The 17,777-nt window shown below is 63.3% G+C and overlaps 1 protein-coding gene across 5 annotated transcripts in view; it reads left to right on the top strand.

Annotated features, from left to right (window-relative positions):
• The first annotated feature begins 854 nt into the window (after positions 1-854).
• Positions 855-17,777, top strand: part of NFIC (nuclear factor I C) — a 46,729-nt gene continuing 29,806 nt past the window's right edge. For 2 of the 5 annotated variants that reach the window (XM_071578296.1, XM_071578291.1), the window contains exon 1: positions 2,896-3,619. In XM_071578296.1, the coding sequence (XP_071434397.1) occupies positions 3,590-3,619 (30 nt within the window). In that variant the 5' untranslated portion in view covers positions 2,896-3,589. Of the gene's footprint in view, positions 1,434-2,894; positions 3,620-17,777 lie in introns of those variants that run through there. The other 3 variants (XM_071578292.1, XM_071578293.1, XM_071578295.1) reach the window with 3 other exon arrangements.

Below are 17,777 nucleotides of genomic sequence, written 5' to 3'. Positions count from 1 at the left end.
AGGGGTTGTCTGCACCCAGGGGTGGGAGTGGAGGGTGACCAGGGGGGTGTCTGCACCCAGGGGTGGGAGTGGAGGGTGACCGGAGGGGTGTCTGCACCCAAGGGTGGGAGTGGAGGGTGACCGGAGGGGTGTCTGCACCCAGGGGTGGGAGTGGAGGGTGACCGGAGGGGTGTCTGCACCCAGGGGTGGGAGTGGAGGGTGACCGGGGTTGTGTCTGCACCCGGGCAAGGGGGGCTGGGGAGTGACATGGGGTGTCTGTCCCTTGGGGGTGCCAGGGGTGCGGGGAGGAGGCCGTCGGGGTGTCTGCACCACAGGGGCCGGGAGTGGCGGGTGTCCGTGCAACGCGGAGGATGAGGGTGGGCAGCGCGACCCCGCAGCGCGGAGCGGGGGCCGTGCGGAGCCGGGGCTGTGCGGGGGCTGCTCGGGCTGGGGGCGGGCGGACATGGCTGAGCGGAGCCGAGGGGGCCCGGGGGTTACCCGGGGGTGCCCGGGGGTGCCCGGGGCGCGGGCGGGCGGCGGGCCGGCGCTGCCCGCGGCTCCTCCCCGCGCTGCGGTAGCTCCGCACCGGGGCCGCGCCCCCCATCGCGCCAGGCAGGGCCGGGGGGGCGGCCCCGCAGGCAACCGACCCCGGGGGGGCCGCGCCGCAGCCCCCGCCACCTACCCGCACCATCCGGGGGCCGCCGTCGCGCTGCCGGGCGAGCGGGGCCGGAGCCTTCCTCCTCTTCCTCCACCTTCTCCTCCTCCTCCTCCTCCTCCTCCCTCCCCGCCCCCGCACCGGGAGCGTCCCCGCCGCAGCGCCGCCGGTGCCCCGGGCGAGGGGAGGAGGCAGAGGAGGAGGAGGAGGAGGAGGAGGAGGAGGAGGAGGCGGGGGCGATGGGGCCGGGGCGCTGCGGGCTGCGAGGAGGAGCCGTGCCCGGCCGGAGTGGGGCTGCGCCGGGGGGGCGCGGGGGGGATGCCCGCGCTGCGCTGCCGTAGGCGCCGCCCGCCCGCCCCGCTCCCGGGCTTTATTTTTATTTAATTTTTTTTTATTTTCTAGAAAACAGATTTTTTTTCCCCTTCCAAAAATATCCATCGCACCCCCGTCGCCACCCCCCCGCCCCAGCCCCGCGCTCCCGCAGCCCGGCCCCGCCGCCCCGCGCCCCCCGCCCGCAGCATGGCCCCCGGCAGCGCCACAGAGCCGGAGCGAGGGTGACCGCCCGCGGGGGGACACGGTGCCGCTGGCCTCGGCGGGGCTTTTATTATTACTATTATTATTGTTGTTATTATTGGGGATTTTAATTTTTTAATTCTTTCGCGGGGCAGCGGGGTTTTTTTTCCTCTTTCGGCGCGGTGGAAAACATACGTTTCAGACCAAAATCCCAAACCAGCCCATCCATCCTCTTTTGCTTTGCGCTTCGCAGCAACTTGGAGCCCGTTAATTGCACTTGGCGATGGTAGGTCCCATGACACTTTCGTTTTCTCTTCTACTTCCCCCCTCTTCCCCCACCCCCCTCCCCGTGTGCGTGTGTTTGCGGGGCCCCCACGAGCAAAAGTTGCTGCGGGGAGGGGGCGGCGGGGCGACTTTAATAGGGTGTCGGGGCGGGGGGGCGCGGGGCGCGGGGGCGGGCGGGGGGAGCTCCGCCGTCCCTCCTCCCCTGGCCCACCCGCCCCGCGGTACCGGAGGGGCGGAGGCGGCGGCGGAGCCGCCCGGCGGGGAGGTCGCGGCGCGGGGGGAGCGGCCGCAGCCCGCGGAGGGAGGGTTGGATGGAGCTGAAAATGGCCGCTAAAAAAGGGGCGGAGAGGCCGCCAGCCGCACCGACTTGAACTTGGAAGTGACGCCCGGGAGGGTCGCGCTCAAGTCCGCGCTCCGCGGGGCCGCCCTGCCCGCACCGGGGAGGGAGGAGGTGTTGGGAGGGGGGAATCACCATCCTCAGTGTGAGAATAAAAACATGCCCCCGGCCCCGCCGTGCGGGGCTTTTCCCCCTTCTCCTCCTGCCAGTCCACGAGGCCCGAACCGCGCCGGGAGGTTGCGGGATGCGGGGTGTGGGATGCGCGCCCGACCGGCCAAGTTTGCGCGGATTCGCTGCATCCCGCGGGAACGGAGATGCCCCGGCGGGGGCAGGGCCGGGGGTGAACCCCAGCCCCGGGCGGGCATCGGCTGTGGGCGCCGCCAGAAGTTGAGAGCGAAAATCAGTTGCGCGGGGAGAGGCGATGCGGGGGCTCATCTTCGGAGAGGAAAAAAGCCCAAAAAAGCGTTTTTCTTCTTTTTGGGGAGCGAGGCAGCGCTGGAGCCGCGGCCCCGCGCCGGGAGCGGCCTCGCTGCTGGTCAGGTCCCCGCAGGGAGCGGTGACCGCCGGTGCGGGAGGGGCGCGGGACACAGCCCCCCCTGGCCCAGGAGGTGCCCGGGGATCCCCTTTGTGTTCCGCTCCCCGCGCCCTCTCTAATTAGCGTCATTAGCGCCCGCGGATCGGCCGCGGCCGGGGGGGTTGCGGAGCGAGAACTTGCGGTTTGGAGTTTGCCGGGCGCAGGCTCCGCTTCTTTAATCTCCTTCTGTCTTTGTGCGGGGGGGGTTGCGGGACTGCCCGGGGCGAAGCGGGGGTTGCGGGGCTGCCCGCGGTGCTTCCCCCCCCCGCCCCCGTGATGCTGCCGATCGTTAAATAACGCGGGGGGGGGCGGACTGAGCGTCTCCGCGGGATGAGCGGATTGCGGCGGAGGCAGCGCGGGGCTGGCGGGGCTGCGACCCCGCACCGGGGCTGGCTGCGGGGGTAACACCACCCCCCGCGCCCCGCGCCGGGGCCGCTGCCCAGAAGTTGCACATGAATCTGCAGGGTTTTTTCTCTCCCCTCGCCGGATTGGCTCCGTTTAGTGAAAAAAAAAAAATAAAAAATGAAACCCCCAAAGCACCCAAAGGCGGGCGCGCTCGGGGCTGGCCGGGACGGGGCGCGGGGGGACCCGCCACCCCTGGGGGGACCCGTCCCTCCCCCGCCCCGCTGCCCCGCAGCGCCTCGGCCCTGCGAGCCAAAGGGGGTTCCTACATCTTTAAATGGGATGTAATATTTTGGGATGGGCTTTTTTCATAACGTCACTTCATTCCTCGCTCCTTTTTTTTTCCTTCTTCTTTTTTTTTTTTTCATTTTCTCATTCTTTCTTTCCTCCCTCTCTCCGCTGCCCGGGTCTCGGATGGAGCCGCTTCCTCTCTAACTTCCCCGCCGCCCGTGCCTGCAGGCTGGGTGCGGACCCCCGATCCCCCCCGGGGCGAGGATGACCCTTCTGCCTTTTTAAACCTCCCCCCTCCAAACAAACAACCAACAACAACAAAAAAGCGCTTTATTCTCTAAGGGGAGGGAGAATTTTGCTTTTTATTTTTAATTTTTTTAATTTTTTTTTTGGCGGGGGGTGGACGTTGGAATCTTTTTATTTCCTCCTCGGCCCCCCCTCCCGCGGGGCCGCCCCCCCCTGCCCGGCCGCCCCCCCCCGGGCCCCGCAGAGCCGCTCCGGAGGAGAGAGAGAGAAAAAACGCCCGGACTGCTCCAGCCTCCGAAATGACTCAGTAACTTTTACGCCTCGAGTCTCAGCCCTGCAATTAGGCACTTTCCCAGCACGGCTCGGGATGTATTCGTCTCCTCTCTGCCTGACCCAGGTAACCGGGACCCCCCCGCGGTCCTCCCCAATTTGCCCCTTTCGCCGCAACAGACTTTTAACAGTTGCATTGCAAAAAAAGAAATTAGAAAAAAAAAAAAAAAGAAAAAGCAAGAAGGAGCAACAACTCCCCCCCCACACCCCATAAAAATAATCATAACAGAGAAAGGCGGGTTGGGGCCATGCGGGGCTGCTCGCAGGAGCTGCGTTGCCCTCTTGCCACCCCCATCACCTTTTGTAGGGTTTTTTTGGGTGTTTCTGGTGCTTTTGGGGGTTTTTCAGCCTTCACTTTCACTTGGGGCGTGGGGGGGTTGGGAGGTTGCGTTGTGGTTTGGGTTTTATTTTTTGTTTGCCGTGCTCAGAGGTGGGTGGTGTGGGGAAGCCGCCGGCTTTGGTGGTGCGGGGGGACACATTGGGGTGCAGGGGGTCCCCCCCCGGTGGGTTTGGGGAGGCTCAGGGGGGATTCGGCACTGCAGGTTCGGCCTCGGCCGTGCTGCCTCTTGCGTAGCGTGAAACTTTTTCCTTCCCCCCTCCAGCCTGGCAGCACATGGTGGGGCATAAGGGTGGCGGGCACAGGCTTTTTCTTCCAAATACTCCACGTTTGGGACAATTTGCACCCATTGGTGCCATGCTGTGCTGGCGGGCGAGAGTGCAGGGGGGGTCGTGCATGACAGGATATGAGGGGCACCCCTTCAGTCTCGGAGGCGAGGGACGATGCCAGCCCCCATCTGCGTGTCGGGGTGTCGAGGGGCAGCCCTGAGTTGTGGTGGGGCCACTGGTGTCACCTCAGGCCACGCCAGCATGGTCCGTTGGCACGCGGCAGGGTGGCCATGCCAGGGCCCACGGTGCAGATGAGCGGGGTGTCCCCGAAATCTGCCCCTCAACAGCCAGTATGGCTGCAGGGGAGAGACTCAGGGACCCCCCCCTCTTGCCCACAGCACAACCACTGCGGCTCTGCCTTTGCTCTGTGCTTATTGATCGCTGATATTTATTTAATTATTGAGCAGCTTTCCCCGGCTCGTAACCTCTTCCCTGCTGGGAGCAGCCGCAGCCGCTCTGAGCCCGGCCTCGTGCTGCACCCCCTGAGGGTTCTGCTTTGGGGGGGGGGCTGCTGTGGGACCCCCCACTGCCTGTGCCCAGGGTTCTCCTGCCAGACCTCATCCCTCGGGCCTGAGCTGCAGGCAGGCTCTGGCTCCACCTCAGAGGCTCAGCTGCCCGTGGGGTCCGTGGGGGTCCCCTCCTGGTACCTGTGTGGTGTGGGGGGCAGTGTGGGGCTCTGGCCCTGGCTCTCCCCGGGTGCAGCACCAGGCTGATGGGGGCATGGACACAGGCACAGGCAGGGGTGCGGGTGGACAGTGCTGGGGCTGCTCAGATGACCCTGAGGATGGTGCTCCCTGTTGTGTGGTTGACTTGGAAAGAGTCAAACCTCAATCTTGCTTTTTTTCTTCTCTCTCTTTCTTTTTCTCTTTTTCTTTCTATTTTTTCTTTCCTTTTTTCTTTCTTTTTCTATTTTTCTTTTTATCTTTTTATTTTTTCTTTTTTAATTTTATTTCTTTTTCCCTTGCTTCTTTGTGGTTTTATTTTTTTTATTGTTGTTATTGGATTTTTTCCTATTCCTTTTTATTCTTTATTCTTTTTTTCTTCATTTCTCTTTCTTTCCCTTTCCATCCCTCCTCTCCCACCCTGACTCTATCCCTCCTGGGGATCCCACCACCTCCCAACCCTCCCAAGTCTCCAACTGGTGCTGGTGCTGCTTTGGCAGCGCCTGTTGTTGCCAGCTCACGGTGCTGGTGTGATGTGGGAAGCCGTGCGGTCACTGGCCGGGCCGGGGCTGGCAGGAGCCTTTCTCCTCACAAACCCGTGCTGTTCCCAGCGCTTCTGGCCGACGGCAGGGAGCTGGTTTTACCTCCGCAGATCGCCTGCCCCATTGCCTCGGCATGGGGAAGGCTCGGGTGTCCTCCCCCGGGCCCTGGGATAGCCTCAGCTCCGGTCCATCCCGGCTCGGGTGCGAGCAGACATCATCCCCCAGCGCCAGCGCAGCCGTTCCCATTCCCGTTCCCGTTCCCATCCCACCCGCGTGGCTCGCCCGGGCTCGGGAGCTGCGGATGGTGATGTGGATACATTGGAACGTGCGCGGGAGCCGCCCTGCCTTGGCCTTTGCGCATCTCCCCACCGCCAGCCCCTCGAGCCTGGCACGGCCGCGGGGGCCCCGGTGACCCCTCGGGCAGCGCCTTTCCCAGCCGGAGCAGGTCCAAGCTGGAGAGCCCAGCGGCACCGAAATAGCCCTGGCAAAGGCATCGCCCGTGACATGCTCCTGGCCGCAGCCTCAGCCGAGTCTCCCGGCCGGCAGGAGGGTGGCTTTGTGCCCTCCCCAGCTCTGTGTCACTGCTCGGGGACTTCCTCTCACTTCCCCGGCTCACCTCTATCCCCCATCGGGGACAGGCCGGGAAGTCAGGAGGGAGCTGCCCGGATTAGCAGGGAAGCAGCACCGGAACCGCCGCCGCACACGAGGCCTCACCCTGCCCATGGGGAAGCGGTGGGGGAGGTCCGACTGCCAGGGCTCCAAAATAGCCCTGGAGCTGAGCACCTGCCAGGGACCTGCACGTGTGTCCCCTGGGACCTGCTGCCGAGGAGCCAAAGGGATTTCCAGAGTGGTAACAGTTATCCCTGGCCTACCTGGATCTGCGGTGGTGGGAGATTTGGAATGCTCTTGGTGGGGGAAAATGTGCAAAATTTTAGGACTGGTGATGCTCCTACAAACCTCTGACTTGTGCCTGGCACCTGGCAGTGCCCCTCATGTGCCTTGAGACCTCCACCCTGGTACGCACAGGATGGGAATGAGATGAGATTGGTACCAGGCTCCGAGGCAGATGGAATGGTGAGAGCTGAGCTTCCCAGTGGGCTCTGACCAGAGACCCTCTTCCCTCTCCCAGACCCCATGCAGGGGTTGCAGAGTCTGATTTTGGGATGGCAGAGGTGATACACCTGCACTGCCTGACCCAGAGCCAGCAGACAGACCCCCATGTGTGCTATAGCCAGTGGCTCCCAATCCAAGGGTTGCCAGGGAGCACCCAGCTAAGCTGGCCTGGCACAAACCTCAGTGCCAGCAAGAGGGCACAACACGGGGCTGGGGGATGGAGCTGGGCTGCCAGAGGCATTGTGGCCACGTGGCGTGGTCACAACCACATCTCCAGGGATCTGAGGGGATCCCACCTCTCCCCAGCCACCTCTGGGCTCTGCACATCACCCGGCTGCCACCACTGCTGTGGGCACGTGGCTGGAGCAGGGAGCTGCCCGCTGGGCACATCTCATCGGGCATCGTTTGCCAAACCCTCTTCTCAAAAGTGCCTGGGCTCTTCAGCACCGGTGCTCACCCCCTCCACCAGTAGCTCTGGCAAACTGGTTTCCAGCCGGGAGCTCAGATCAGCTGCCAAAGGATGGGAGCAGCAAGCCGGGCACGGCGGGGGAAGAGAGGGAAGGTTGCAACACACTTTCAATTCTCCCATCTGCTGAGTATTGTTTGGGAAAAACAATGAGGCTGTTCTTTAAATGCAACCTTCTGGAGATCCTCGCTTTCCCCGCGGCGCCCGCCGTGCCCGCCTGCCCTGGTGAGCCCTGCCCCGCCACTCACTGCTCCTGCCTGATCCCATCTTAAATCCTCGCCCGGGAAAAGCAGATCCTGTTTTCAGTGAGGTTCACAAAGCCGGATCAGAGGCTGGAATGGGGAGGTGGGTGGGATAAGCCCAGCTGCACGAGGGGCTGCTGGACGGTGCTCACACTGCGCCACTCTCCCCCACATCACCTTGAACTTGGGGTCTCGCACAATAAATCAGCCACCCTTCTCTGAGGTGCCCGCTGATTCCTCCCCTTTCTGGGCAGCTCTGCCCTGCCCACGGTTCCCTCCCTGACTGTGGTTGAGGTCCCTCATGCCCACGGTTCCCTCCATACCAGGGCAGGGAGCGATCCCACTGCGTGGCCGGCACTGCAGGCGCGTGCACGCCTTTTTGCAGCTTTGGTGAACAAAGCCCAGCTGCCAGGGCCCAGCGCGCTGCCCAGAGCTCTTGGAGCAATTGGGAATAGCTCCCTTTGGTGCTTTTCTATCTCCCTGAGCCCCGGTGGGCAGGGAATGGATGCTGGGAGCTGTAGCCTGATCCTGTTTTGACCCGGCGGTTTTCCCCCCTTGCAGGGGTGGGCGCGGCGTGGCTGGGCAGTGCTGGCGTGGCAAGGTTTGGTGGCAGAGGAGCCGTGGTAAGGGCCAGCCCAGCCAGACGTGTTCTCCTTATCCAGGCCCAGCAGAGCGGGAAAGGCAGCTCTGCCGGGAGCCCTGGGCAGGCCTGGCACAGGGAGCTCAAGAGCCCAGGGAAAATGGCCACAATGGCACTGAGGGATCCATCCTGACCCGGGGCTGTGCACAGCAGGGATGGCCTGGATGGGGGTTTGGTACTCACAGGGAAAGGGGAGAACAGTGTCTTCAGTCTTTGGGTAGGGCCCTCTGGGAATGGTCACAGGGACAAGGACAACTTGCCCTGTCTGTTGACCAGCTTTCTTTGCCCAGTGCTGCCTCTGCCAGCTGTCCCTGTGCCTGGCTCCTGGACACTTTCCTGCAGCCCAAGAGATGCCCATTGACCCCCCACCTCCCCCCTCCATGACTCCTGTTGCATTTGCACCCATCCTAGGGACAAGGTGAGCTCCAGGTGGCAGGGATGTGGGAATGGTGGCAGGGTTGAGGATGGTGGCAGTCATGGGTAACGTCCCTGGGGTCCCATGCTGGAGGGGAAGAAGGAGAGCTGTGGGAGAGGTAACAGTCCCTCCCTACCAGGCCAGCAACACTGCCTGCCATCCCTGGCCATGCTGTGGCTCCTCTGCATAGGGGTGACAGTGCTGGCACTGAGCATCTCCAAGGGGGCTGACTGCTCATGGGAGGGGGTGGGGGTGGCTCCTGTCCCCTCTGGTCCTTTCACCCAAGCTGGGAAGTGTAGGCAGGGCCCTGGAGTGGCAGGGATCTGCTCCTTGGGGACCCATGGAGAGAGGATTTCTCCTGCAGAATCTTGGGGTGTGCCGGGCAGGTTGGGGCAGGGTGGCAAAGGCAATGGGAGCAATGAGGGCATCAGTGGGTGCTGAGCCCTGCCAGCGTCATTGATGACGTTCCCACAGCGCACTGCGAGCTGAGTCCAAGAGGGGCACAGCCTCATGGTGGCCCAGAGGCGCCCAGTGCCAAATTCTAATGGGGTTTTGGGTACCAGAGTGCCTTTGGATGCACCAAATCGGCACAGGCAAGAGCCTGAGCTCACCCTCCCTCTCCCTGCCCTGGCAACTGGGCAATGTGAAACCTCGCCCTCGCATGATGCAGACCCCCGGGAGGTGCCAGCTGCAGGGAGGGGATGCACAGGGTCGCCCCGGGCATCCCGGGGCCTGGCTCGCACACAGGCAGGCGGCTGGGCTCGCCATCCGTCACGTCGGCCCTGGGCAGGCATCCCCCGCGGCCGGGCGCGCTGTGCCAGCTTGGCCGGGACCCAACACCCTGTGCCGGCCGCCAAGGCCCGGAGCTTCCCAAGTCCTGGAGAGGAACTGGGAAAGGATCCCGCGGCTCAGGTGCGGCAGCGCTCACGCGCCGGGGGACCTGGGGCCGGGCTCTGCCAAGGATTGATTTCTTGGTTAACTCGCCACTGCTCTAAAAGTGCATTAATCCTCCTTCCCCGGCCAGCAGCCAGCGCTGAGCAGCATTTTGGGCGAAATCTCCAGGTCTGGGCTTTGGGCTGCCTGCCGTGGGCATCGCCCTCCCTGCCACCACCACCACTCCAGCAGCACTGCCTGGCACGGGAACAGCAGGATCCAGCCCTTCTGCTGACCCCTCTTCCCTGGGAGCTTGCTCAAGTCTGTAGCCAGGTGGATTTTTTTTTAAACCTGGGGGTTTTAGATTGTTTTTTAGGAAGACTTTCGCTCTCCTTGCAAAGGGCCCCTGCATTCCCTTTGCGGGGAAACGGTATTTGACCGGCTGTTGTCCAAAAAAAACCCCCAACATGTTTCTGATCACGAAAAACCAAGAAATATTTTTGCTTTCAAAGGAGAAAAAAAAAAGCCCATGAGAGAGAAATGTTGATTTTCCACCCAGACATTTCCCCTTTTCCCAAACCAGCCCCGAAACGAGAGGCACTGCTGCTCTCTGCTCACCCCACGACTCCATCCTGGGGACACAGTCCCGCTGGGGACACCGTGGATGTCACCAAGGGGCTTATCCAGGCACTGGCAGTGAGAGTGGTGGCAGCGCCAAATGTGTGCCCCCCTCTCTTCTCAGAGCCCCTTTTCCAGCTGCTCCCACCTTGTGCAGGCACGTGGGGCTGCCGGGAGGACAGTGAGCGCCGGTGACCTGCTGGCTGTCCCCAGGGAGCCACCCATCACTGCGCTGCGGAGCCCCCGCCGCCAGCCCGCCTCGCCCCGTCGTGACAGGCGATGAGGCCGCCTGGTCCCACGGTCGCCTGGCGGGAGCTGTGATGTGCCGGATCCTGCACCCCCTCCCGCCGTCCCCTGGCTGCTGCCCAGCGATTTGGGAAAGCGAGACGGCGCGGGCTGAAATGTGACCCCCGCCACGCTGCGCCGCAAAATCTCCTTTAGTAACCTGTGCGCCAGGACAGCGAGAGCGCGCCGTGAATACCAATGAGGGGGAAAGTGCCGAGTAAAGGGTTTTTGATGGAAATGGCATTGCATGAGAAAGGGAGCTGGGAGCGAGCGGCCGAGCGCGCCCCCGGAGCCTGCGCCTGGCGGCGGCGCGCACACGGGCACGGCGGGGCACACACGTGTGCGCACCTGCGGGGCGGGAGGTGGGCAGGGCAGGGCAGGGTGCCGGGGTCGTGCCACCCCGGCGAGCACCAGGGCGATGGCGCGGGGGCGATGAGCAGGGCGGGCTGTGAAGCAGCGGCTGAGGGGGGTGCGTGGCAGGGGGGCTGCCCCGGGCAGCGTGGCCGCGGGGGCACAGCGTGGCCCTGGCCTCAGGGACCGACTCCCGGTCCCCCCGCGCAGCGCCGCTGATCAAAGGCGCGGGCGGGGAGGGCGCGGGCCTGTGTGAGCAGCGCCCTGGCCGCGCGCCACCGCACCTTCCCGCTCCGCTCCCCCGGGAGTTTGTTAAACAAATTTCTCTAATTGCACAAGCCAAGGAGTTTGTTGGAGAAAAAAGCCGGGGAAATTCCCCTCCTCTGGGCCACCCCTTCCCCGCTTCCCCCGGGGCAGCGGCGCAGAGCGGGCAGGTCCTCCCCGCGACCCCCGGCTCAGCGGGAGGCTGCGACCCCGACGCCTGCGGGGAGCAGCTGCGGGGTGTCCTCAAGTCACCCCTGCCTACGCAGGGACGTCTTCTGCTCGACCTCCTCGCAGCCGGGTTACCCATATTCCCTCTCGTCCAGCCCCTGGGGTCAGACCCTGTCACCTAAGGCGGTGACACCCAGCACCGCCGTCTGCCCTTCCCGGCTGGCGTTCTCCATCGCTTGGCTGAGCACCCCTGGAAACGGCCTTTGTGAGCCTCCCGTGGGCAGCCCCTGACACCGAATCCTGTCGGATTAGCGAACGTACAGGATAAAAGCCTCGGCTTGGCGGCAGCTCTGTGCAGGGTGGGGGCTGTGGCGGTGGCCCTGCCAAGAAGGGAGGATGCGCGGCCGGGTCCTGCCCCGGCTCCCGCTGAGGTCATGGCTATAGATAGCCCGGGAGGGCGCAGAGCCGAGGGCAGGATCTGCGCGCCCTTGCGAGCTCCACGGGCAGCCTTGTGGGCACCCACTGCCTGGGGGAGGCACTGCCGAGGCTCTGAGAATTGCTGCTGGGGGGTTGGGCAGCCGCTGGCCATCACCAGGTGACAATCTGCTGCTGCAGGGTGTGGCTCTACATCTGCAGGGATTTTCAGCCCCACCGAGCATCACCCAGTGCCGCCATGCCCTCTCCATCCTTGGTAACAAGCGGGGGTCCCACAGCCTCGGCCGACGTGGTGACCTGGGGTGACTTTTGTTGCTTCCCACCATGTCTCCTTCTTCCACTGCTGCCAAGCAAAAGCCGGGCAGGGGCGCCCCCACCCCCAGGGTGCACCCATGGTGCAAAGCTGCTGAGTCAAGGAGTGCAGGGCCAGAGTTTGCCCCCTCCAGACTCCAGGTCTGGGTGTAACTCAGCTCCCCACAAAGCCAAGCATGTGCCCAGGGTGCCCCCACCAGCCCCACAGGGCCCAAGAGCGCCGGGGTGACTGGGGAAGGCGTTGTTGATGGGGGCACTAAAAATAGAGTGAGACCGAGATCTTAATGGGACTTTGTGGGAAACCTGGAAACATTTTCTCATCCCTGTAAATGAGTCCAGATGCATTAAGGATGACTGCATTGCATCCTGAGGTACCGCCGGAGGGAACCGGGATGCACTCACCAGCTTCCTTGCCTTGCGGTGGGGAATTGGTTGCAGAGGGGAGTTGCCAGCAGCAGCGCCGGGGCCAAGCTGTCACCGCTGTGTCCCCTGTGGGAACAGGGGCAGGAACAGGAGCCGGCTGGCTGGAGCTCGCCTGGCATCACTGTGGTGATGACCCCAGTTCCCGTCCCAGGGTACCCATGTCCGGTGCCCACGGGTGTGCCCGTGGGTGCTCCCACCATTATGTGCGGTGGGAAGCACAAAACAGGCACAGGCTGGTCATATCACCACTGTTTGGGGAACTCAGGGCTTTCTGAAACTCTCTAGGGCCTGAGATGGGCAGTAAGGAGAAGTGAGGTGACGCAGGAGGGTCCCCGATCCCAGGGCCAGTGGTGCTGTCAGCACTGCACTCCACTGGCACCCTGGTGCGCCAAGCTGGTGAGATCTGGCCTGTTAGGGGGTTTCCTTCTGCTCTGCCTTGGAGTTGGTGACTGGGGTATTGGCTCCCAGAGAGCCCAGCCCCACTCAGGGACCTTGGACTCCCCCAGGGGATGGCTCGAGGCCAGCCTGGGCAAGTAGCCCAGGGCGGGTGGCTGTTGGAACCCACGTCACGAGGCAGGTTGGCACGGCCGTCTCCGTGGTATGGCAGTGTCACTTAGCGGTTACAGCGGCAGCCCGGGAGGCAAGGACAGTCCCTCCCCGTGCCTCAGTTTACATCCAGGTGGGGGTCAGCACCCGGCACAGGAGTGGGACACTTGCCCTCTGTCCCAGCCCAGGGTTCTGACCCATCACATGGGGGACAAGGGGACCAGCCACAGCCACCAGCCTCTGCGCCGGGCACTGCCAGAGCCCAGCGTCCTGAACAGAGTCCCTTTGTGCAGGTCAGCCCCCACCCACTTCTGCTGCTTGGGAGACATCCAAAAACCTCCCGAAATAGGACCCGGCCGGGCTCAGCCTTTGAATCTCCCCAGGAAGGCTCTGCTGAGCTGCCGAAAGAGGATGAACACCCTCCTTATCCACACCCCCCCCCCCCACCCCGTTAAACCAGTCCCATCCTTCAGTGCTTGGACTGCAGGACCTGGCCAGGCTCCAGACTGACCCTTTGGGGACCCCCTCATGTCCCTTTGCTCTCTGGGAGAGCCTGTCACCACCTCAGTTTCTCAGTCCCCAGGTGGAAGGTCCTGGCAGGTTGTTCTGGGGAGCCAGTGAGATGCTGGAGCAGAGGCTGAGCCTCTAGCACATCCATGGCACTGCAGAGGCACTGGGGCTTTGAGGGGGACCATGAACTCTTCACCTCCAGGGTCTGAGGGCAGCTGATCCTCCTGCAAGGTCCTTGACTCCCTGACAAAAGGCCAGAGCTATTTTTAACCAATTACTTGCTCCAGAGATGGATTTTCAGCAGGGTGAGCCCTATGAGCCCATCACATCACTGCTCATCAGAGAATGCAGAGATACACCCAGTGCCACCCCCCACTGATACCTCCAGGCACCCACAGGAGGGAGATGGGGACCTCTCTCTGCACCCCTTTAATGATGGATGATGAGGGTGAAATAATCCCTCTCAGTAAGGCCAGGACGGAGCAAGCAGGGCTAAAAATATGTTAAGAGGGAAATAAAACCTCCTGTGTCAGGGCCCAAAGCCAGGCTCAGAGCCCTGGGCTTGACCTGGGGGGGCCCTGCTGGCCGCAGTGCCCTCCATGCTGGGCACAGTGCTCCCTCCCCAGAGCGAACATGGTGCTGCCAGCCCTGGTGCTTCTCCTGCCTTGGCTTCCCTCTGCACTCCTGAGGGTGCAAACTGCCTCCATGCCTGTCTCACATCCAGGCAGCTCCCAGGCTGGGATCCTGGGATCTGGGATGGACGAAGTGCTGGGTCTTGGCCACCACAGTCCCCCACCAGGCCATCCCTGGGGCCCCACACTGTTGCAGGGCTGGGCGGAGGAGTTGGCAGCACCAGGGCCTGTTGGCAAAGCTTTTTTTTTCCAGTTCCATAAGGCATTTCCCTCCTTGGAGCTCTGAGAGGGTTTCAGCTGGGAAGCCACGTGGCTCTGATGCTGCTGGCCACGGGATGCCTCCCGAGGTAAGGGGACATCTCCTCAGCCTTGGGCTGTGTCCCATCTGTGCTCCTCCTGTACTGCTTACAGGCTTCTTCCCACACCCCAGGAGCCACTGTTGCATTCTGCCTGGCAGGTGACATGCCTCAGTTTCCCTATTTTTGGAAAGGCAGCACCTCACCCTGGGGGCAGGTGGGGTCACCCTGGGGAAGTGGCTGAACCGTCAGCTCCCGAACCCTGAATGGGATGCACAGAGACAGCACCTGGGAAAAGAGGCTCCTGGTGAAACTGAGGCTCGTGGGGTATCCAAGTGAGTCTGCAGGAAGGGAGCAAGTGACCCTGGGCTCTCCCACCATCAGGTACCCCTCGCCAGCACCCTCTTGGCTCCTCCAGCCATTGGTGCTGGCTGTGCTGCTGCTGGGTACCATCCCTGGGGAATCCATATGGGTTCCCCACGTGCTGGGCACTCTGCTTCCCAGTTCGGCGTGTATTTCATGCTGGGTGTTTGGGGTGCATTTAGCAAACCCAGGGACCAGCAGTGCCAGTTGCTGGGGTGGGGGTGCACGTGGGCAGACCAGAGGCGGAGTGCTGGGCACAGTGTCAGGGCACGTACCATGCAGCCGGAGAAGCCCCCTCCGGCTCCATCCCACCTGGGCCACCCCCAGCCACTGTCTGCAGGGCGGGCTGTGCTGCCTGGCGGGGGCCCAGGCAGTGCTGGCACCCGAGCCCGGGGCTGCCAAGAGAGCTGCTTTTCTTCCTGCTGTTTTCCAAAGCAACTGGCAGGTTCTCTGCTGCCGCGGCCTCCCGTGACCCGCGGCCTCAACGCACTCCCCGCGCCCCCGCTTGCAGCCGCAGCACCTGCGAGGGCGAGCGCCGGCACCACTCCCGCCCCGGCACGTAGGCGCGGGCAGGTGGGCACCGGCCCGGCACCCGGGGGCGGCAGGGACCTGCCTGCTCCAGGGTGGCTCGAAGGACCCAGCGGGGCATTTTTGGGCAGTGCCAGGTGTGGGGAGCCCAGGGCAGCTCAGCGAGGGGTGCAGGGACACCGTGGTTCCAGGCATGTGGTGAGCACCGGGGTCTATATTACCCCATCCACCCCCTCCTGGGCTGATCCTGAGTGGGGCTGAGCATTGAAGCAGTAACTGGAGGGTGGAAGCCCCTCTCTGCCGCATCTCTGCTTACCCTCCCGAGATCCCAAGGTGGGTACAGTCCAGCCCATCCACAGTCTTGAGCCATGTGTGGATGTTGGCTGGAGGATGCTTTTGGCTCTGCCGGGCAGCAAAGCCACAGGACCTGGGGAGAGGAGCTGCAGGGAGATTGCACTGTGTCCTGCCTTTGCCTCCACCTGTGCAGTGGTGGCAGCCAGGTGCCCTGGGTACTGGGTGTCTGTGCCTCGGCGTAGGGTGCAGGAGGGGATTTGCAAGCTGGATCAGCCAGGAGCTGGCGGGGAATGTGGCCATGACAGCGTGTTCTGCCCCACTGGCAGCTCTGTTGTGGGCCCAGATGTGTGCAGAGGCAAGGCCAGCACAGCTCGTACCTGCTCTGGGAGCTTCAGCTGCCCCCCGTGCCCTCTCACTGCCCCCCAGTGCAGCACTGCCACTCTCCCAGGCCGGGGAAGCCGCGTTCCGATGCAGAGCAGGCCGGGACACCCGGTCCTGCCATGCCGGCAAGCAACAAAAATTATGAATAAGCTCTTGTTAATAAATACTTTATGATGAGTCCAAATAGATTTCCTCCTTTGGAGCAATTATTGTAAAATGGGCTCTAATAGGGTGCAGGGCGGCCCCGGGAAGGGCTGGGTGCCTTTCAGGGCCTAAGTGCCTCTTTCCATCCCCTCTAATGAGCACTTCCCAATCATTTGCATCTGTCTCGGCAACAGGTCTCATTACCAGGTTAACTTATTACCCAGAGCCGCTTCGGAGAACAGTTATAAGCAGCTACCGGAGGCTTCACGGTCCGTGCCAGGGGCATCTGCAGGTTCTGGCGAGGGGAAAGCAAGTCCCCGCTGAGCCCCTTTCAGATTTTGAGATTTCCAGGATTACCCGAATCTCTGTAGCCACATCATCCCCCGCCGCCGCGCCAAGGCTTCCCGTGGGGGCACAGCGCCCAGTGCACGACTTGCCAGCCCCTGCCTGGGCTCGCCGGGCCGCGGGGAGTGGACCTGGCAGCAGCGGCGACCGTGGGAGCCGGCAGCAGTTCGGAGGTGTGTGGCTGCTGGCGGGGAGGCTGAGCATCCTTTCATAAAATAAGCCCTGTGTGGTCCCTGCAGGGCTGGGATGCGGCAAGAGTGTCCCGCACCAATCCCTGCCCACAGTGGGGATGGCATCCTGCTCCTGCCAGCCAGGGCCGTGCTGGTGAGGAGCAAAACCCACTGCCGAGGTGTCTGACCCCTCCCATCCCCCCTCCTCATCCTCTACCCCTCACCCCCCCACTCTCCCCCGTGAAAACTGCTTGGGAATTTCCTGAGGAAACGTTTTTTTCATTGGAAAATTCGGGCTGTTTCACTGAGCCCGACCTGTTTGGACAAGGCGCTGGAGCAGAGGATGCTCGGAGGGTGGCCAGCTCATGCAGTGGTAACCATGTCTGGTGCTGTGTTCCTGCGTGGCACAGAGCATCCCCCGTGTCCCCAGGGAGGAGGGTCCCACGGGTGCAGAGCCCCAGTGCTGGCGGAGCTGGTGGCAAGAGCACAGGGAAAGGCAGCACCTCGGCTGAGGCCGTTCGCACTCCCTGGCACTGCCAAAACCTGGGCTGCAGGGAGTTAATCCTCTGTGGCATGCCCAGCTGCACACACAGCATCCCTCCTTCCCCACCCTGCTCCACCACAGACAGAGCCGGGCTTTACCCATGCCTCAGTTTCCCCTCACAGTGCCTGGCACGGAAAGTCAGCGCTCCAGCAGCCCCTGGAAGGGAGCACAGGGGGGCCCGGAGCAGGGCCGGCAGCACCCGACGCAGGCGTGCTCCTGCCTGGGTTGCAGGGCTTTACAAGCCTGGGCTGGATGAGGCCCAAGCGCAGGCTCTGCTGCCAGATTCCCATCCGGAAATGCCCCGGGAGCAGCCTCGTCTGGGGTATTGCAGCACGTCTCTGCTTCCCAGCCCCGCAAAGGAAAAACAGCAGGAGAAACACTTAACCAGCCCTTTGCCGGAGCTCCGGCTGCTGCATGAGGGGAACTTGGTGGGAATCGGGGATAGGGATGGAAAGACAGCGCAGCCCTGCCTGTGCCTTCCCAAGTGGAGCCAGGCTGACGCTGGCCAGTGCCAGCCAGGATGGTGTGCCCAGCTGAGGGGCTCACTGGCTGCAGTGCCAGCAATGCAGGGTTGGGGATGGTCCCCAGGCCTTTAGCGTGTCCCTTTAGCCCCCACTGCAGCCGTCCTGTGTGTCTGTCCCGGTGCCCCCCGGCTGCCCTGGCCTGCCCTGCTAAAGCGGCTTAACCGCGGCATCGCGGCGCGGGATAAGCCAGGCGGGAGGGAAAGTTGGCGAGGGGCTGATTGGCTTTGGGTGCAGCTCCCAGCCTGCTGTAATCCCAAGGAAGGGGGGCCTGTGATGGCTTCAGGGGCACCAAGGGCCACAGGAGCTTCTGCACACAGCAGGTTTTTGGGGGCATCTCAGGTGCAGGTCCAAGTGAACATCCTCAGCACCGTGGCGAGTGGGGGGCACTGAAACTGGGGCTCATCCCTGCCATCCCAAGGCAGGGCACCAAGCACCCTCTGGCTCCTGCAGTGAACACAAACAGTGCCCAAGGG

Source organism: Pithys albifrons, chromosome 27, assembly GCF_047495875.1.
Source record: "Pithys albifrons albifrons isolate INPA30051 chromosome 27, PitAlb_v1, whole genome shotgun sequence".
In the NCBI taxonomy this organism is placed as follows: Eukaryota; Metazoa; Chordata; class Aves; order Passeriformes; family Thamnophilidae; genus Pithys; species Pithys albifrons.
The sequence above is the reverse complement of the archived record's forward strand: the minus strand, read 5'-3'. Positions and strand labels throughout refer to the sequence as shown.